At 39.4% G+C, this 22,919-nt stretch overlaps 1 protein-coding gene across 1 annotated transcript; it reads left to right on the top strand.

The window, feature by feature from the left end:
• Nucleotides 1-2: 2 nt before the first annotated feature.
• scamp5.2.L (secretory carrier membrane protein 5 gene 2 L homeolog) lies at nt 3-14,778 on the top strand. Its single transcript, NM_001092667.1, is given in 6 exon segments — nt 3-281; nt 808-936; nt 2,639-2,795; nt 3,086-3,187; nt 5,742-5,859; nt 12,259-14,778. Coding segments are annotated over 6 exon segments (708 nt in total). The 5' UTR covers nt 3-274; the 3' UTR covers nt 12,454-14,778.
• The last annotated feature ends 8,141 nt before the right edge of the window (nt 14,779-22,919 follow it).

Here is a 22,919-nt window from a genome sequence, read left to right as displayed (position 1 = left end):
TACGCGCAGGGGCTGCGAGCGCGCTCGAATAGCGGCCCTATTAGAAATAGCTCTTTATTGTAATAACATCAGGCTTGCCCGTGTAGTGTGACAGACTCAGAGATTTTCCGCTCTCAGTGTCCAGTCGCTTATTGTCTATTTCTATTGATATTGGTCGGACGGTGCGGAGCTGTGTTCATTCATCTAAAGATTTCGCCTGTGTCCCTTTAGACCTCAGATTCCCACATTCAAGGGACACGTCCCTCCTGACAGCGGGGCAGAGACTGTGCTCATCATGTCTGGTAAGATCTTAGCAAATAACATGAATATAAAAGAGCTTTTGTATGCACATACCGTCACGTTTAGTCCGCATGTTTCAATGGCATCAGGGACAATCTCTCTCTATATACATATACACACCAGTCAGGGTCAGTGAGCAACACACAGCTTTACTAAAGGACACCTTGAAAATGGTGCCTGACTGCTATCATATGATGTCTATTCAGCACTCTCTGGGCCTTGGTTATATGTGGCCATTATTAAAGGTGGCTGTTGGCAATCCTTATTATTACCTAGTAATCCACATTGTTATTCATGCGAATCCTAAATCCACACAGCCATATGCTGCTAAGTGGTGTTATCCTCAGTCACTCTCTGTCCTTCTTTTTCTGATGGTATTGATGACTTGTACAGGATATCCTCTCCTCCACTGAACAGCACCTGGATTACCAACTGCCTGCCATTGCCCTATTACAGCTTTTATTTATACTGTACATTTGATCTAATGTCTGCTCTGAAGTACTAATGTATTATTTTTATTTCCTTCAGATAAACCAAACAACTTCCCGCCTCTTCCCCGATTCATACCTCTCAAGCCATGTTTCTACCAGGATTTTGACACTGACATCCCGGATGTGCACCGGACCACAGCTAAACGTCTCTACTACCTGTGGATGTGTGAGTGGACCGTACTAAATTGGGTGTTATTAGATTGGCCATAGTCTTCTAAAAATCACAGAGAGATTTGTACAAATTATATAGAAGAGAGAAGTCATTGAGAATGAATTGCATTAGTTAAAGGGAACCCCATTTGCCCTAGGTCCACATGAGAGGGGCCGTGTCAGCAGGGTTGATAACATTACAAGTGACATGATAATATTCTGTAACAGTTAATATTACAGATAATATTCTGTAACAGTTGTTGGATATTTTCAATAAGTACAACAGGCATGCCAAATCTGTGTCCATGTGCAGTTACTGGCATGACAGCCAAATGGCTACCTCAGTGATGCCATCCTCTTCTCTAATTGGAGCCCTTATTAGAAGTGAATAACCACAAAACGTTAAAGGGATTCTGTTACAAGAAAACCGTTTTTTTTTCCTCAAATTAATAGCACTGCTCAAGCAGAATTCCATACTGAAATCTCCTTTTCAAAAGAGCAAACTGATTTTTTATATTTAATTTTCATATCTTAAATGGGGCTAGGCATGTTGTTAGTTTCCCAAGTGCCCCCAGTCATGTGGCTTGTGCTCTAATAAACTACAGTCACTCTGCTGCTGCACAGCAAGTTGGAGTGATATCGCCACTCCCTTTAGGGTGGTGGGGATTCCGGGGAGATTAGTTACCCATCGACAAATCTCCTCTTCTTTGGGTGACTAATCTCCCCAAAATGCCTTCCCGCTGGCAAGAATGCCGACGGGATGGCACTCGGTTTTCCGAAGTTTCGTCATTTGGCAGGTCTGGCTTAGAAGAAAAATCCCATTATTTATTTTGTATGGTTTTGAATTATTAGCATTCTAAAAATGTATACTAGAGCAATTTCAGGGAGGAGAGCATCAGTAACCACACTTGCCTATTTGCTATTCAAGTGAATGGGTGGAATACATGATTACATAGTTAAATCAGGTTGAAAAGACAGTCAATCAAGTTCAACCCCTCCAAATGAAAACCCAGCATCCATACACCCACCCCTCAATACACTCACATACATTATGTATACTAATATCTATACTAACTATAGAGTTGAGTATCACATACAACTTAGTTTTGGTTGCTTCTCTGTTGGCTGAAATCACTGAAATAAACTTTGCTGTTTGCATTTTCTTAATTTTATATGGTAGACCAACATTATCTATGAAGTATATATATATTTTAAATCATTGCAAGGTAAGACTTGCTTATCAACACTGGGTAAATTTGCACCTGGGAAATAACCCATGGCAGCCAATCAAATTTTTGTTTTCATTATTCTACCTGTAGCTGTCTGGAAAAAAAAATGCTAAGTACTGATTAGTATAGATTACTATCCTGTTACAAATTTGCTCACTGGTGATGAATGAGCCCCACAATTTAGTTTGTGTATATTTCTAGGTTCCCTATGTTCAAGGTGGTATGAGATCCACAATTTCTGCTCATATTGTTTTGGTAAAAGCAGTTTAACACAATTTCCTATTGTCCAGATCTATTCTCATAAAATGAAGTATACAGTATTTCCATGTTTACTGCAATTTTGGGGGTATTATTTTGGGTGGGTAAATATATAATAATTGAAAACCCCACTTTCTGAACACTGCCTTGTCCGCAGTCTCACTCTGATCTTTGGCTCTCTTCTCACTGCATGCGTGTGCCTTTCTGCGTGATCCCCATGTGTGCTTACAGTGAATAGCATCACTCTGGGGGTGAATCTGATTGGTTGCCTGGCCTGGTTGATTGGAGGAGGCGGCGCCACAAATTTTGGCCTGGCATTTCTGTGGCTCATCCTTTTTACTCCCTGCTCCTATGTGTGCTGGTTCAGACCTATTTACAAAGCTTTTAAGTAAGTACCCTTCTCTCTATTTCACATCTTTTGTCTTTCTCTTTAACTTTTAACTAAAAACAAATCTTTCATTTCTGCCCTCTATATCCGTTTATATACCTTACGTTTATACTCCTTCCTTTGCAGACACGTACTTATGTATAATTTTTGTGTTTATATTTATTGCCATTATATACATTATATTTAACTTTTTTGCCCCTTCACTGAGCTTTAAGTATGATTTATTACTTACCCCATCTGTAACTGAATACACTTTTTCAGATGTTATATGTCTATACTTCTTCTCACAGGACAGACAGCTCATTTAATTTTATGGCATTCTTCTTCACATTCACTGGTCAGCTGGTGATCAGTATAATCCAAGCTGTTGGCATCCCAGGGTGGGGTGTATGGTGAGTTTCTATGTATATCATGCCAATAAACCTGCTTGTGTAGCTTGCATAAATATATTGTACAATATCATAATTTAAGTTCTTCATAAAGGAGAAGAAACGTTATAATCTCTGGGATGCTAAATGTTGGGCAACGCCCCCGTGATGATTGCTTACCTATTACTCATGCCGGTGCTCTTGTTAACAAAAATCTTAACCTGCCTGGGGTACTTCTGTAGATCACCATGTCACTCTCTTCTTTCTTCTTCGCATCAGGTGTTAATGTGCAGTAGAGTGAAAAGATGACCTTTTAATTGAAAGAATGGCTTTATCACTCTACTGAACAAGTGTTGGCCTGGGCCATAGGAGAATGAAGAAGTGGAAGAAGATGATCCATCTATGGTGCTGATATAGAAGTACCCCAGGCCAATGGAGCTTTATGCAAACCGGAGCACAAACCTGGGGTAAACTGTTATAATCACAGGGGGTGTCTAACATTTGACACCACCCAGTGATTTTAACTTTCCTTCTCCTTTAAGTTAATATGTAAAGTTGAAATGTTAGTAGACTGGTTAAATTCTTTAAATCTAGGCCTCCGTGACTGCATAAATGCCACATCTCTGGGAGTTTCCTAACTGAGTGTACATAAGGTTAACATTTGCCTAGTGTGACATTTGAGCCACCTGTGTATACGTGGAAAACTGCTAGTGGTGAAGATTCTACAAATATCCTTTGTGGCCCTGCGCAGTTGTGTCTTTTAATTAGGACTTGTATGGCTTTTGCAATCAGTGTGCATATCCCATCTTGTTACACTTCTTAAATATCATTAATATTGATCTTAACCAAGTATTGCAGTTCTGTGTATTGGCCTGGGCAGCTTTTTGCATATGACTTTATATCTACAATAATTGTAGGGTTTGCACAACTAACAGTCTCATGCATTACGTACTGCAGCCAAATGCACTATAGGCCCTTGTATGTGATATTGAATACTACACAGAAGGGTTAGATTTGTTGGACAGTTGTCTCTTATAACCCAAATTAACTGCGTATCTATGTAAACACCTGGCAAAGGAAATATGTCACTGAAATGTGTGTAGCTTAATATGGTAAAATAAAATCTAGGGATATTCCCTGTACATATTGAGAATCCCATATGTGGGAATGTTTTTTTATTTGCTATCCCAAACTGGACAGGATAACATGGTAGTTGTGTGTAATTTTTAAAAATTCTTTTATTTTGATTTTAAGAAAAAAATTCAAGTCTTGATTATCAATATATGCAGTGTATAAAACAGCAGAAAAACAGATATATAGGAAGAAGGGGGCGAGTCAGAACAAGCTCACATTAATCTATAATCAAAATATACATTTCCTCACAGAAAATGAGTTGGTGTCAGGGTTCAAGATTGTACCAAAAGAAACCAGCAGGCACTGAACTCAAAAACTCAAAAAAAAAAAAAAAAAAATTTGATTTGGATTTTGAGAAAAAGCCTGTGATTAAGTGCTGTAAGCACAAAACAAGTAAGGCTATGTTGTGTCTTTTACTTGCATAAATTAAGTTTGCAGTTGCTTTACTATGCATGTCCATGGGATCTGTGAGTGTCTACTGGTCTCCTCTTGGTATATTAGTTTCTCCTTGAGCTGCAGGTCTTGGACATGTGCACCTGAACCCCATGTAACAAATATTGAGCTTTGTTGCATTTGTGTCCCCATAGCAAAGAGACTTTTTAATCTGGTTAGGGTTCAAAAGCCCCTGGAAATGTAGGCCACCTTGTAATATGTTAGAGCTTTATTTACAGTTTCATTATATTTCTCCAGTGTAGACAAGGTGGTTCTATTCAAGTATGATCTGTTTTTTGGCATTGTACAACACAATATGAAGACAGGTTCTACTCTTTTTGGAGCAAATAATTACAGTAGTCAGACCCAGTAGTGCAGTTGCCAGGGTGGGTTCTATAGCCACAGCCATCACTCTGGAAATATTGTATAAAATTATACCAATACAGGTATTTATTACCATTATCCTTTGCCATTATGCCTATTTTTGAATAGCAAATTGTATATTTAAGGACAATTTTAAAGAAATCTTTCTCTGGGTAATTTCATTTAGAAGTCAAATAAATCTTGAACTGCAGTGTTTCTGATCATCCACAAAATATCCTTGGGGGCAATAATTGTTTTTCCTGACAGGTCCAGAATGGGTTTGGATCAGATAAATGAGTTCACACTGCATGCCAGTCACATTGGCAGGATAAGTGTATTGTGTTGCATCACATGTATTGGTAGCTCTTTTGGCAAGGTCTAGAGAAATATGTTTGGGTTGAAGATGGAGAACTAGAACTGAAGAGCTGGATGTGTGCATTTTGCTGCAGTGACTTTGCAGAAGGAGATGAGGTGATTAATCATATTAAAGTTTATCTATAGTTTTGGAAGGATAGTTTACTTAAAGATATTTGTATTTGTAGTTTTCTCCTTTATCCATTTACCATTCTCTCATCTGCATAGATATTTTGTTCTTCTATAAACCATTTCCTGTTTATCTACTCTTTCATTTCATTTTCTTTCCCCACAGTGGCTGGATTGCTTCAATCAGTTTCTTTGGTACAAATGTTGGATCTGCAGTGGTAATGCTGATCCCAACTATCATGTTCACCGCTGTGGCTGTCCTCTCCTTTGTGGCACTGACTAAGGTATGGCTGAAATTTTTGAGGCTGTTCATTAAATGTAGGTGACATTTTTCATTTAAATATACTCGTACTTAAAGTTGCCTAAAGGTGCAGGGCTAGTGGCATAAAACATTTATTAAATTGTTCAAAAGAGTTGAAGTGTGTGAGATAGTTTGAGGTTAGATGTTTATGGAAATAATACAATGCTTTTTGACCTCCTTGTTTTTTTCCTTAAAGTGGACCTTTCACCAAGGCACAAATATATATATATATATATATATATATATATATATATATAATTGTGACATGCCACTGGCCTGCACATGCACTTTTATGGGGGAATTAGCGTTTGGTAGGCAGGTAGCTTTGGATTTTTGAGCTTAGAGACAGGGACACCAAGGCTTCAGACAAAAAACAGGTTTATTAAGCACTGGACATTCCAACGAAAAGGCAACAGAAAAATGTTCAGGTTACAGTTCAACTTCACTGTAGAACATGCAGGGTACAGTTCAGTAAATACACTGCAAAACATTCATGGTTTTCCCCCCTCTGGTCGCTCACCATCAAGGGAAACTCTCACCCTCTTGCACCTTGAAGTATTTGGGCTTCACACTCAGCCCTGCTGGCTTACCCTCCTGGGACTCAGACTCACTAGCCTCTGCCAGTCCTTTCCTCTTTCTTTCCCCACAAGGGATTTAGGCTCCAACCTCTGGAACTCTCTTGCTGGCAGAAAGGACCCTTCTGCCCAGCTCTGTCTCTCACAGCACCTCACTTCCCTGGAGAGCCCTGAACTGTGCTCACACAGCCCTTTTACATTGCCAGGTAGATCCTCTCTCAGCTGCCACTTAATTACCTGGCTGATAGGGAATATTAACCCTACCTGAGCCAAATATTCCTTTGCAGCACATACAATGCAGTTTAAATGCACTCTTTTGTGTGTCTTTTGCTCTAAGACAGTGGTGTTTCCCAAACACCCTGTCACATATCCTCCCCCTCTGTTTCGACCCAGGGGCGGAACACATTGCCATCCCAAAAGAAACTCTCTTAACGGGATTTCTACCTCCAGTCTTTCTTTGGTTGAAGGGCTAGATTGCTGCTTCTCAGTTACACAACCCTTTAAACATGATTTTGACCTTTCTTTAGCATGTGAAAGATCCAACACATACATATTAATCAGAGTATACAGACACGTGCTCTCTTGTAAACTTGAACCTTTTATCTTTAAAGGGCTCACTCTGCCTTTGAAATGCAAGGTTTTACTCACTTTGTCTTTCACTAAAGGGCTAGGGACCCGTTTGTCCATAGCTCATCCCTTTAAAAGGGATCTTGGCCTTTCTTTAACCTGCAAGACATTTAACACATGTGTTCCTATGGAAGAAGTCACACACCATTCAGTCTCCTGCTTCTGATCAAATAGGGCAAGATCAGACACACATGCTTCAGTGTCTTTGTCCACACCATGAACACTTTGCATTTTGCATTCATGGGTTGTAGGGTGCTTTTTACCAGAGATTTGTGTCACAAACTCTGACACACAATCAAACACACATTCTGTGTTAACAGGCAACCCACAATTGACCTCTTCTGTATCAGGTCTTAACTCACATACCTCTTTAATAGACTCAGCTGGTGCTGAATCTGTCACTTTCACTTCAGTGGGGACAGGCACAAATTTTGCTAAAGGACTTTTAACTTCCCCTTTAAATATGCCTTCACGTCCTTTTTCCTCTCCAGAACACTGTGTTTCAACTCTCTCACAGATGGGCTCACTGGAGAACAGTTGTGTGGTTGGCACCTGCACACACACAGATTCAGGAGGCAGTTTTACATTTTCATCACTCACCTCCTCAGACACTATGTCTGGCTGATCACCATTAACACTCATGGTACTATTTTCCCCACCATCATTTGCACTGGCTATGTTCACACACACAGCTTGGCAGTCTAAGATTTCAGGTCTCTCACTTAAAGGGGACCCGTCACCCTAAGAAATAATTTCAAATTCTTTTCTATCATGTTAGTTGAGCAAAATAAACTTTAATAACACTGTATTTATTATTTAAAATTGTGTTTCCTTCTGTCTTGGAATTATACAATCACAGCAAGCAGGCAGCAGCCATTTTGTGGACACGGTTATTAAGAGAAATTGTGTATCACCCCAAAATCTTGTGTATGCACCAGAATGGGGGACCTAATGTCCATGTGCAGTGCCCTACACAATTATAGAGCCTGAGGAGGGAAGGTGGAATGTGAGGAGAGCAGTGACATGTAGGAAGTGCTGAATGGAAAGTGAAAGTAATTGACTGCCCCTCCTCTATGCCACGGGCATAGAGGCGGGGCAGGTAATATTTGATTGACAGTTTAGATATTTAAACACCTTTATAACAGGTATGGATGTTTTAATGAAAAACATTTTTGGGGTTTCATATTTAATTTTCAAAGGACTTTCATTATGCAGCTTTTTATGTGTAGATGACAGGTCCACTTTAACACACTTTTAGGGGTCTCATTCCCACAGTTCTGCTTGCACTTTTGCCTTACTTTACTCTCCCTGGGTATCATGCCTGAACCATGGGAGTCACATTCGGATGGACACTTTAAGGCCAACTTATTATCGCTACTACATGAATCTGACACATGTGTCTCTATGGAAGCAGCCACACACACTTCCAACTCCTGAATTTTATTTACTAGGGAAGACACACACACTTTGGCATCTCTGTTACCATCATGCACGCTTTGCATTTCATTTTTACCCACTGCCTGGGATATAGGGTGTCCTTCCACCACTGGCAATGATGGGATTTTAAACACACCGAGGCCTTTCACTTCAAACCCATGGCCAACAGTTTTAGTTTGCTTTCTGGTTGCATCTTGCTCACAGACTTGTGTTATACAACCAGACACACACTCGGTCACACGCTTAGGGTTAGCAAGCAACTCACATTTGGTATCACTTGTATTGGGACCCAATGCAACCGCTGTCAGACAGACAGATTCTGACTGCAAGACTCTTTCCATGGAATGTAACACAGGAGTCATGACTTCGCTTTCAACCGCGGTCACTCCATGTGGCTTATCCCCATTGACAGCCATGTTACCATTCTCCATATCAGCACACTCAGGTCTGTTCTCACTCACTACACACTCAGTGAGCCGGACATATCCCTGTCTCTCTAAGGGATTGCTCTCAGTAGACTGGGACTCTCCACCTGAGTTCAGTTGCAGACACAACTGGTCATAGACTTTGATCAGCTCAGTTATTGCCGCAGTAGACCTTTCAATTGTGCAATTATCAGCCATATGACCTGGGCCAGAACAACTACTGCACTTTACAGGCTCTGTTTTGTACACATTCACAGACAAGTCACACAAAGTGCAGGGCTTAGGTTTTGCCTCACCTTTAAGACATTCACACTTGGAATCACAGACATGCCTCAAAGAGTTTTTCTCCCTTTGATTTAACCCTTCAGGTAGCAAAACATTAAGGCACATTTTACTCAAGACATTTTCTCTCTCACTTGAGCTACTTTGTTGCAGACACGCCTGCTCTGCTTTTTGGTGATCCCCACTGTGAATTACCTCATTCACCTTTGCTAGGGGAACATTTACATTGGGGGTCCCCCTTATACTTTTTACTATGGGTGTTACCTCACACCCCACAGTCACACACATAGGATTCCCATCTGGACATTGGACAGCAAAATTACACATAACATTTTGCATAACACCAACATTATTCACCACCTGGTTTGATTGTTCCACATCCATTGGGTTGTTGTTTCCCCACAACTCCCAGAATAGGGGAAAGTCTGTACCCAGAACAATTTCCTCTTCACCGTCACATGCAACCGTAAGTGAGTGGATAACAGTCCCTTTTGTGGTTTCAAAATTAAGACATACAGTCAGGTTTGAGTTCTCTTGCTTCTCAGGGACCTCGTGCGGTAGTAGAATAAACATTAACAGTTCATGCAACACCACTGACTTAGTTGAGTTAATGTCCAGTGTGACCCACAGTGAAATCCCATTCACTTTCACCTCTACTGACTTTTCAGCAATACCTTTAACCGGCACAGTGCACTCTGATTGCACACTTAACTCTTTAGCTCCCAGGACCTTGCCTTTCCTCCCACAGTCCCAGTCTTTTATCTCCCCAGCCTGCCGTTCCCTTTCAACCACCCCTTTAAGAACAGGCTCACCATTCCTGTAGGGCATCCGGTGTGGAACTGCTGAGGATGAACTCTGGCCAAATATGCCAGACCGGACTTGGAAATCAGCATAGCTTCTCTCCTTGGTATTCTGCCGGAGCTCCAACTTTGGAGTAACACCTCTATGGAACCAGTTTCCTGCCTTGGATCCAGATGTAGGGGTCTCCTTTCGCACAAGCGAAGTTGCTCTCACTTCCTTGGCAGTCTGTTGCAACTCCACAGGCCACTGCACCTTTAAGGAAGCCTGTTGGTAGAACTTTCTTTGTGGTAAAAAATTAGTCTGTTTTCCTACAGACTTTACAGGAGCTGACACTGCTCTTTCCAACTCACAGAAATGCTCAACTTTCACTTGTGAGGCATTTAGCAGTCTCTTTCCCAGACTTGGCACACTGATTCTTTCCCAGTCACAGTGGAACTGCCTCCACCAGTCGCCATCTTGTGGTTCCTGTTGCTTTCCAACAGCACACACAGCCTCCTGCTGAACAGCTGTAGCATGGGGATTTACAGCACCAGTTGCCATATTAGTACAGTCTCTTAAGGGTAATGCTTACCAGGCTTTTAAACAGGTGTATGTCTCTTTAAAGCTCTGCCCGCATTCGAGCACCAATTGTGACATGCCACTGGCCTGCACATGCACTTTTATGGGGGAATTAGCGTTTGGTAGGCAGGTAGTTTTGGATTTTTGAGCTTAGAGACAGGGACACCAAGGCTTCAGACAAAAAACAGGTTTATTAAGCACTGGACATTCCAACGAAAAGGCAACAGAAAAATGTTCAGGTTACAGTTCAACTTCACTGTAGAACATGCAGGGTACAGTTCAGTAAATACACTGCAAAACATTCAGGGTTTTCCCCCCTCTGGTCGCTCACCATCAAGGGAAACTCTCACCCTCTTGCACCTTGAAGTATTTGGGCTTCACACTCAGCCCTGCTGGCTTACCCTCCTGGGACTCAGACTCACTAGCCTCTGCCAGTCCTTTCCTCTTTCTTTCCCCACAAGGGATTTAGGCTCCAACCTCTGGAACTCTCTTGCTGGCAGAAAGGACCCTTCTGCCCAGCTCTGTCTCTCACAGCACCTCACTTCCCTGGAGAGCCCTGAACTGTGCTCACACAGCCCTTTTACATTGCCAGGTAGATCCTCTCTCAGCTGCCACTTAATTACCTGGCTGATAGGGAATATTAACCCTACCTGAGCCAAATATTCCTTTGCAGCACATACAATGCAGTTTAAATGCACTCTTTTGTGTGTCTTTTGCTCTAAGACAGTGGTGTTTCCCAAACACCCTGTCACAATATATATATATATATATATATATATATATATATATATATATATATATATATATATATATATATATATATATATATATATATATATATATATATACACACATATACAGTATATATACAAAGTATAATAAAAGTCCTTTTGAAATTAAACATGAAATCCAATTTCTATTTGTTATTAAAGCATTCAGAGTTGTTGTAAGCTCATTTAAAAATCTCAGCTGTCAATCAAATATTGTCTGCCCCTCCTCTATGCCTTAGGCATAGAGGCGGGACAGACAGTTACTTTCACTTTCCATTCAGCACTTCCTAGATGTCACTGCTCTCCCCACATTCTCCCGTTCTCTTCACCATTTACTTGTGTAGCCGGGGCATGGGGATGGACATCGGGTCCCCCATTCTGGTGCACAAACAAGATTCTGAGATGATGCAAGGCTTGCCTTAATAACAGTGTGCACAAAATGGCTCCTGCCTGATTGCTATGATTATGAATTCCCAGACTGGAGGAAACAAGATTCAAATAATTTATATAGTGTAATTAAAGTTAATTTTGCTTGACTAATGTGATGAAATACGATTTTGAATATTTTTTTTTGGTGATGGGACCCCTTTAAAGAAAACCCAGCAAAAGAGCTGCAGAAATTCCATTCCATTATATGGAAATGCATAAACATTGAAATGTACAGTTTACATGGACTTTCACCTAAAATCCACACATGTGAATTTCTCACTAGCCATGACCGGGAAATTAAATATGATATTTGTTCTCTGTGATTGGAATGGAACAATTTATATAATGCTTATTCCACTTGAATTAAATCCATTGCCAGGGAAGGAGAATATTGACTAGATGTGTGTGTTTGTGTGGTGATTGCTAGCATTTAGAACTTTATTAGGTGTCTAACATTTGACATTATTTGCTTCTGCAGGTTCATAGGTTTTACCGGGGTGCAGGAGGCAGTATGAGCAAGGCTCAAGAGGAATGGACAACAGGCGCTTGGAAAAATCCTCACGTTCAGCAGGCAGCTCAGAATGCCGCCTTTGGGGCAGCACAAGGTGCCATGACACAGAATGAGCCTCAGTATTCAGCAACACCAAATTATGGCTACTCTAACCAAATGTAAGGCTGTTTAAGAAACAGCCAACTTACATTCCTTGGGGCAGAAGGTTCATTCCTACCCCCTGTGCCCTAGTAGCTAAGATGTCTTTTCAGTCCTCCTGTTTACCTTTTAATATGGTGCGTAAGTAATTGTGGTTGTATGTGTGTGTCCCTGAGAGAATGTGCCCCTGCCTACAACAGAAATACCTACAGGTAATAATACTGTTCAGTTGCTAATTGTAGAATTGGAATGATTTAAGTCAAAAACATTAAATTTTAGGGGGCACTATAGCTTAAAGTATTCCTGCTGAATTGTGCTTAGTACAAGGGAATATGAATGCTGCAAACTTTATCACTATACAAGCTACTAGAAAACTTGAGTTGTCTCTGTGTGGCGTATTCCATCACACCACTTGCTTGAGCTGTTAGGTCATGCCCCTTTAGGAAATGTAAGAGAATATAAGGGACATGGAGTTGTATAAAGACCTGAAACCATTAAGGTTAGGCAATCTAAGGCAGTAACCTCATCATAGAAGGTGAGTGGGGGAAAACAAAAGGAAAGGTATTTCCAGTAAGCAGCTACAGAGGAAAATAACAACTGAAGGTATACAGGACTTTTTAAATGTGATATCCTAAGCACAGAACATTCAGTATATGTTGTACAGAGTGTACTATTAAGTTGTTTCAGAAGTGGAATAGTTAAGTTTAACCGGGCACTGAATTTACATTTTAATCCTCTGCAACAAATGATGACAGGACTATAATGGTGCTTTTCCTCCATACATATAACCTCTGTGGGCCTTTATTTTTTGTGCAGACTTCCCAGCTTATTTATCAAACCAGTTTGTTAGTGTGTTTGCTGTTATGCCAGTTCAATCACTGATTGTGCTGTTACAGTAGCCTTCAATGGATTAACAATGTAGATGATATGATTTCATGTGCTTTACAATGACCCCACCGATATAGACTATATTAATGAATTTGTAATGGAGTATTTTCTACACTCCCTCAAAAAAGGAAACCTCAAAATAGTTGGAGGTTTAATGTCATATTAACCATATTAAATTAATTTCCTTTAATATCAGTAACATGCTGCTGAATTTAAATTGCATACGCGACATACAAGAAGCAAAAATCATGACAAACCTTTAATATCTTATTTCTGTACATCTAAATGAATGTATATATTTTGGGTTATTAAGAGAAATGTACAATAGGCTACTATAGGAAATATATATTAATGAAAAGAAACAGCCCAAAAGTTATTATTCTTATAGTGATACATAAAAGAGAACATTGTAAACCTCAGATGTGCATGTTGGCATATACAAAGCTTTTGGTATGTGCAATTATGTGCCGTAAATAAGTCATTTCTAGAGGGGGGCTTATGGATTCTCAGGACTACATAGAAGTTAGTTTCTGACTTTTAGCTTTGGCTTTTTTTGTAATTAGTCAACATGTACTGAGGCACTATAGTAATGTGGATTATCCACCCTCTATAGAAAGTAGTAGAGAAAGTAATATGGTGATTTTACATGTTATGATCTTTGTAAACTTCTCCAAAAAGCAAAAAAGTAATGACAAAGTAATATGGAAGGTAGTGGGGAAATAGTTACTAGTACAATATGTTTTCTGTGCAGTTTTCTCCATTACTTTGACCAGAGACTATTTCAGTAACTTTCCACTTTGTGTCTCAATAAATGCTACTCTTGTGGGTTGTCTGGTATGGCATGACTGTATGGCTAGTCTATCCACAACAGGAAGTATTTTGACTGAATGCAGCTGAACTGATGATTATGGCAGCCAGGCTGGTCATGGAAATAGATAGAAAACACTGACCAAAGGTTACAGCCACACAGGAAACAATAGGATTCATTTGCTGATGGTGAGAGTGGATGCAAAGTGAGGAAAAACAGATGCAAGCCACCATGTTTCTGCAGTTGCACCACTGCCAGCATCTGTGACCACAGGTCCTTGACATCCAAAATGGCTACAGTGCTGCCTACATTCGGCTTGCTGTATACATGAGGAGCAGGATAGGGGAAGCACTTTCCCACCTGACACTGCCTCATCTGGCTGTAGCCTAAATGCAACTGTACAAGAGCAGTAAAGAGCCCATAAATACCATCACACCATATAGTCCTGGCCTAAATACATACTTTTGTTCATCTTACATTAACATTCAAAGCTTCTACTGCTAGGGATTACCTAGATGGAGAATAGGTTTGTTGTTATGATACCTAGGAACCAATATCTTGTAAGTTTGTGTGTACATTCTCTGTACTCATTGACGGTGCAAATTATGTAAAATGTAATGTGATTAATTTGAAAAATAAAGGTGTCAATAGTATATTGTATCACTGATTTCATAGACATGGATATTCTGAATACATCATATATTCTAAATACTGTTTAACAACATTGGTTATGCTTTAACACCGTCTTGCACAGTTTTTCATACATTGTTTAACTAAAAAACGTAATTATTAATGAGTATTAGTGCACTCTGTCTTTACTAGCAGATTTCTGTATTGACTTGATTTTTTAGTCATTAAAAGGGCAACAGCCTGATACATCAGGATGCACCTTTCTCTGTTCATGGCAAAATCATGAGTCACTTATTATGGATTCACAGTACATTAGGGCAGATTTACTGTCTTAAAGTGCTGTGTAAAAAATGGATGCAAAATAGCATGTAGTTTGGTAAATCAAGCGAACTGATAACAGAAGAATTTAAACATTTGAAATTAGCTACCAAGCACAATATATTTGCATCATAAGTGAGCCATAGCAGTTACATAGCAGATAACAGATGCTGTAGAATCCCATTGTATTCTATTACAGATTACATTTATATATAAAATCAATGTTGGGATCCAGCACTCACCTCTATAGCAATGGCCGGGTGCTAACCAAAAATTATATATTCAGTGGGGAATGAAAGCACTCACGGCAGCTGTTAAACTAAAGCAAATTTTTACTGTAAATCAGCAAGCTCTAATTAGATTCTAATTACTTTAAAATGTTTTTATTTTTGGGTGTTCCTGTTCCTTAACAAGTGGGTAGACATTCGAGAAGTCCAGATTAGGCAGGGGCAGGGTATATTTACATAACAAGTAATTAGCTAGTAACAACAGTAAATAATAATGATAATGGCTTAAATGCTTTTGTACATAAAGCTGCCACATTTTCTACACAAAGAGCCAGACTTCCCATTTCTGTTATTTAATGTTTCCATTTACAAACAATAAAATATTTTTTTAACTTTCTTACAAGCCAGGCCATTAATATCCAGTCATGTGGCATCCCTGTTTGTTAGGGATGCACAGAATCTAGGATTCAGGATTTATACAGGTGTAATTTAATATTGACATTGACATCTTCAGTGCTGATGGAGCCAAAGAAAATGCAACAGAGTGATTCTGAATGGATAACATGAAGAAAGAATGAGGCAAGTGATGAACCACAAGAAGACACTAACCATCAAAAGACACTAATAAAATCTTCCAAAGAGTATTGAAATAGATTAGCATATAACCCAGAACAAAACATTTAAGCAATACTGATACATAGTCAGAATTCTGTCACCCCAAAAACTGAAAAAATATTAGTTTAAATCTTAACTGTCCAAAAATCATTTTAGAACATACAGTAAATGGGACAGTATCTACATAATGTACTTGTTCAGAACATATTAATTGTCTATTCCAGTAATTTTATTACTTTCCAGTCTATGCCCTTTTTATGACATGGAGAGCCTCCCATTTGTCATTCTGGTTAGTCAGCAGTCCTACTGAATTCCATTTCAGCATGTTTGTCTGAAACGTTGTGCTGACATAATTAGTTCAAGCTAATGCAATACAGTGAATTTTGTTCATTGTTCATGGCACACAGGGAGTGCTGATAGCGGCCATTCATAGCAACAGTAATAATGCCTACCACCCATACAAAATGACTGCAGTTAAATAAATGGGGTACTGCAGTGGCACATGGGGTGCAAGTTAAACATTTTGTTTTCCCAGTGATTTATAGCCTATTAAGTAGGGGACGGGATTGCTTTTTTATTCATTTAAATGAGAATCACAATTCATGAGTGACAAAGGGCTCCAAATGTGCCATTGTCCATATACTGCATAAGTAAGTATCTCCTGAGAAGGAAATCAAAAGTAAAATCACAATAAAATAACCTAATTATTACCACCTTATCTGTACATGAATTCTTTAAAGACCAGGGTACATGTTGTGTATTTAAACCAGGGCAGGGCCAAGTCGGCACCCAGCCACCTAGCCCAGTGATAGAGGGGATAGCAATGGAGGAGAGGGAGAGAGAGACAGAGGGTAGTGAACACAGACTAGGGGTAGGCAGAAGACCCTTTAATAGGTACCTGCCCAGTACCCCCCTATTATTGTGCCCTAGGCAGGTGCCTCTTCTGCCTACCCCTAGTTCCGGCCCTGATTTAAACACATGCTGCAGGCTGAGAATAAGCAACCATGCTGGCATCAGCCTTTCCCTGTGCCTACACCCAGAGTCATTGCTGGCTGAGATGCAGGCACACAGAGTGGATTTCTGCACTAAAATATCATCCAGTCTCCATCTGTCCTGTTTGCTCAGTGACAGGCGCATTGTATTCATTCCAGTCACTATACACACAGTAAAGATGTGGACAGAATCTGCCTTTTTTATATGACAGGGAAAGCACTGTATGTGCCATAGACCTTAACATGTCATTTTCTTCTGTTTTCTGTAACGATGAGAACATACTAAACAACACAAAAGACTGTTCTGATGCGGCATTCATGGAGCACTCCGTTATGTTTTATTCACAAGGATCCAGCATATATAGGATCAGTCTATAAAAAGAAGAAAAGATGCATGCAGTAAATGCTTTCAAAAAATCTACATCTACATCTTTGCAGCTGGATAGGTTCTAGAAGTTGTACATGCTCTGTTTCAGGAACAATTATGTTTTGATGATGATTCTATCTGCTTCTGTGAGAATTATCAGCTACTGGATTCTCTAGGCGTGGAATTTCTATAGAATGACCCACTGTTTTTTCCTCTTGTAGATCTGTTGTACAGTAGCCAGTTACATCATATTAGTTCCAACATCAAATCATGGGCTTTGGATATATATATATATATATATATATATATATATATATATATATATATATATATATATATATATATATAATTTTTTTATTTTATTTTTTTTTTCAAAAAAAAGTGTTTGAAGCCTTGTGGTGAACCCACAAAGCCAGCAATGTTAGGCACAGATTTTTCCGTAGAACAGTACCCTGTCCCACTATGGCTGAATTTTCCCAGCCAGGAGTCACTACTTGGCCTTGTATGTCATCTACGACATGCATCCATTTGAAGAGAAATATATTTGTAACAAATTTTGATTGTGTTTGAAAATGTGAAATCTTAATTTTGTGTGCAATGTGTTAAGTTCACCAATAGATGGCATTTAGAGCATTTTCTGGTTGGTGTGCATGAAGCTGAGGATTCTACTTCTGAGAGCTGCCTCCACTTGGATTTGAGTAAGCGTGAAACCTTTTTTAGTTAGTTTATTATTTAGCCAACAGGTGGCAGTATAGCTCAAACAGTAAGTTAGTACCTTATCCCTACCACTAGAGGCAATACAGGCACAACGGTATAAAAGGGCAGCTACACCCAGGCTCAGTGGGGTATATTTATCAAAGAGTGACGTTAGAGATCACCACAGTCCTCTAGAGTGAAATTCTGCCACTCTCCATGAATTTCTATGGGATTTTTAAAAGAGTGTTTATCAATAGGTGAAAGTAATTCAACACAAAGCTGGAGTGCTCTACCTCATGCGATGTATCCTTTCGGATCAGGTGCTTCTAGGCTTGAGAAAGGGTCCTGCGAGGCCCTAAACATTGCCACATGTCTGCTCACATTTAAGCCAATAAAGTACACTTTTGAATATTATACAAATTGCAGTGTGCTGCAGTATATTGGGTTTCTATCAATAGGTGAAAGTGAAAGTTCATCCTTTGAAGAAGAAGAAGACCATATGGTGTGGGGTAGCGACAGGCTAGACTAGGTAAGTGAAAAGTGCAGCAGTCACTCCTAGGTGTCTGAGACAGGGTTATGTAGTACGGGCCGCTTATTGCCCCAACGAGGAGAGTAGTGGAAATCGTTTTCCAGTGGATCATCCACAGAATAGGGACCCAAGTGAGAAGTATAGGCTAGTCAGAAAGTTTGATGCTTCTAGCAATTTGTGTCTGCCAGTAAGAAAATTCCTGCATGGAATAGCAAAGGGGCACCGGAGGGAGTGTCGGATTGCTGAGCCAGGTGGGGACTTAGGAGCCCAGGACTGGAGACACTGAGTTGCATGTCCATTCAGAAGTCTGTGTGCCTTTCATGTGTAGATGCGAGTGCACTGTTGGTTACCCCTCCAAACAAATTTGTTGAATGCATAAGACTTAGGGGAATATTTATCTATGAGTGAAGTTAGAGATCACCACAGTCTACTAGTATGAAATTCCACCACTCTTTATTCATTTCTATGGGATTTTTAAAAGCCTATTTATCAATGGGTGAAAGTTCACCCTTTCATACTGTAAATATGCCTTTAAAATGCTATAGGAATGAATGGAGAGTGGTGGAATTTCATTCCAATGGACTGTGGTGATCTCTAAATTCTCTTAGATAAATATACCCCCTAGAGTTTATCCAGGGAGTTATTGCTGTTTTGTTATATAATGGTTTGCTCACCGTTGCACTTGCCCAGACAAAGGTACATTGTGCAGCATCTAAGAATACTGTGGTGGGATACAGCATGTATTAGTTACGTGTGTTACATTTGCCTATTACTATTAATCGATTGAAAGCAATCTGCATGTAGTTTTTTCTAATCCAGAAAAATGCAGGAGGCCACAAGTATTCCATGAATATAATTGTAACTACAGTTGTAAGCTGATGTGCATTAATATATGTATTTTATTTAATACAGATGTGTTAACAGACGATGCATGTTTAAATATTTACACTGTATTTCAAATCATGTGAAAGAAAGAAATGTTTGCATCTGCTGTGTAAACAGTGGGTTAAATCGGTATTGTCAAAAGTGACTCAACCAGAAACGGGAGAGGTAGTATTCTTCCCATTCACCTGTGCACGTATTACAGAGAACTGTGATGCAGTCTGGGAAAAACGGGCTTCCTATGAGAAAGGTGCACCAGTTTAGATTTCCTGTATTGTTTTTTCCACATGAAAAGCTGGAGGAAAACCAGCTTTTCCAGTGCAGATTTTTACAGTGTAAATATTTTACAGTGTAAATATTTAAACATGCATCGTCTGTTAACACATCTGTATTAAATAAAATACATATATTAATGCACATCAGCTTACAACTATAGTTACAATTATATTGTGGGAGGAAATTTGTGCAAAACTCACAACTTCCAACAAGGGTTGCCACCCGGCCGGTATTTTACTGGCCTAGCCGGTAAAACACCTGCTGAGGCCAGGTCAGTATTACAAATTTGCCAGGAATTTGTAATACCCTTAAAAAAAGCCCATGGCCCACCCCCGAATTCGCTCAGAACTTACTTTTTTTCAGCCTTCTGGCCATTGCATGTGTTGCTCCTCCCCGTATTGCATCATTGTGCATGGCTCCACTCCTTTTGCATCACAGACCGCCCCCTTTTGTTCCCGCCCCCCCCCAATGGCCGGTAAAAAAAGGTGGCAACCCTACTTGCAATACACCTGAAATCTAACCTGTGCCACATAAATGCAATAAATTCTGCATATGAGGAGTATAATATTTTGCCTTATACTTGTTTTTTTACTGGACTTAATTCCACAACAGGAATACAACCTGCTGTGTCTATTGTACTGAATTACAATCGACTATGTACAATTGCATACATACTATTACATACATAGTTTATTGTAATTCAGAATTGTTTTTCTATGTAATTAAAACCATTATTATTATTCATAGGTAAAAAAAACATATAAATAAAATTTTCTAATAAATATTTTCTATGGCAGCGGAAAAGTATTTTCCTTGATAAGATTCCACATTTGATAAAGTGTTCTTCAACTACACCACATTTCCAAGACATCAATAAGATCCTCTCTTGCTTTTTCATTGTCCAGATTACATTCATTAACAGGTCTTAGAACTTTAGGGAGGCACTGAATCCCAGATTCGGATGCTTGATTTGGGCAAGTTAAAATTTGCAGAAACAAAGTCGAATTGGCACTAAAGGGCAGGAGAAACTTAAAGGGGACCAGTCACCCAAAAAATGATTCAAAAGCCTATTTTATCACATTAGTCAAGCAAAATGAACTTTAATTACACTATATAAATTATTTGAATCTTGTTTCCTTCCGCCTGGGAATTCATAATTATAGCAAGCAGGCAGGAGCCATTTTGTGGACACTGTTATTAAGACAAGCCTTGCATCATCTCAGAATCTTGTTTGTGCACCAGAATGGGGGACCAGATGTCCATCCCCATGCCCTGGCTGCACAATTAAATGGTTAAGAGAACTGGGGGAATGTGTGGAGAGCTGTGACATCTAGGAAGTGCTGAATGGAAAGTGAAAGTAATTGTCTGCCCCACCTCTATGCCTAAGGCATAGAGGAGGGGCAGACAATATTTGATTGACAGCTGAGATTTTTAAATGAGCTTACAACAGCTATGAATGCTTTAATAAAAAATAGAAATTGGGTTTCATGTTTAATTTGAAAGGGACTTTTATTATACAGATTTTTGTGTCTGGGTGACAGGTCCACTTTAAGATATTGCATCAAAATAAACAAAACAGCACTCTACATCATTGCATATGCCATGGGCACCCATGAGGGGAGCACCCACAAGTTATACAAGCATTGACATTCAATCACATATACTGTACCACCATCTTAAATTGGTAGTTAAAACATTCTTTAATAGTATACATTAACTTTACAAATGCACTTATCACATATTATCATGTCTCCGCATATGTGTTTATACATACACTTGCCCCCCATTTTTTAAATACCTCCAACCTGTATATTTTTTCTATGATTGGGGAATTGTAACATATTTGGGACAATCACATTTTTCATCAAGATAGCTTTAAGTTCCTTCCAATAAATTCAACAAGACCATTGTCCCTTTGAAAAAAGTGTTGAGAAACTTTTAGTTAGAAAATTTGCTGAAGACTGTGTAGCACCCGATTTGGGGATTTTTTTAGAGGTTGCAAAAGATTGGTATAATATAGGATAATTTTGCCAAATAAGAAATTCCTCTGTAGCAACAATTATCTTTAGTGACTTCCAAGCTGGTGTTTACAGTTTTAATGGGGCCCTTATGGCTTACTAAAAAGAAAAACACTATTTTTCTTTAGCTTTTTATTGCACTTGGAACATAAAATAACTATATAACTATTTTAAGTTTGCAATACATCACATGACAGTGGGGGTCATTTATCAAAACTGGGCAAATTTGCCCATGGGCAGTAGCCCGTGGCAACCAATCAGATTGCTGCATTCATTGTTCTACTTGCAGCTGGCTTTAAAAAGCTAATCACTGATTGGTTGCTATAGGTAACTGCTCATGAGCAAATTTGCCCCAGTGAGCTTTATTTTTTATCCAAGATATCTTGAACCTTACAAAACAAAATATTTTCATCTTGAACACAAAAAGATGAATAATCTCCAGTGTTGGGTGCAAAATCATGCAGTTCCCCTGAGAATTTCTTCATGTCCTCAATGGAAATGTAATCTGTTACAAACAAAAAGACAAATGAAATAGTTTTGTTTCACTATTTTGAATTTACTTTTATGAAAAGATTTATGTATTTTTTGAAATACCTTTGTTAACATCTCAGTAGCCATGGGTAATTTTATTGTTACTAAATACATCCATTTTTTTCTTACATTAATTTCACCAGATCATATGAGATATGTTCAAGGGGTGATCGGCAGCGGAGACAATCAGGGTAGGGAGAATTCATAGGGTTTCAAATGTTTTACTCCAAGACCAACCTGCAATTTATGGGTATCATCAGCAGGGCCACCATCAGGGGGGCACAGGGGTACAAGTGTACCAGGCCTGAAGGGGGGCCCAGCAGTGCTGAACTTTTCGAAAGAGCCGGGCCCCCCTTGACAGCACCAAAGCCGCTGACGTCTCTTTCCGAAGTCCCGAACAGCCGAAGTCCCGAAGCCACAAAAGGAGGCGAAGTTGAAGTTCTGAAGCCACGAGTTAAATTCCTCTGAACACCAATGGCAACCTGGCCAGTCACCTCACTATTCCAACCCCTAACACATGCATACCTCTCAACATTTGAAAAATGGAATGAGGGAGCAAAAGTTCTCCCTCACTCAACACAGAGAATTATATGGACATGCCCAATGTATGGCCTACCCCTTAATACCATGTGTAATTTCAAAATTTGGCAGGTTAAGGAAAGTTTGAACACATTTCTGGTGGTTTTAGGGCCAGATTTCTTTTCGTTATTACA

Source organism: Xenopus laevis, chromosome 3L (assembly GCF_017654675.1).
Source record: "Xenopus laevis strain J_2021 chromosome 3L, Xenopus_laevis_v10.1, whole genome shotgun sequence".
Taxonomy (NCBI): Eukaryota; Metazoa; Chordata; class Amphibia; order Anura; family Pipidae; genus Xenopus; species Xenopus laevis.
Note: the sequence above shows the minus strand (reverse complement) of the source record. Positions and strands in the feature narration are given on the sequence as shown.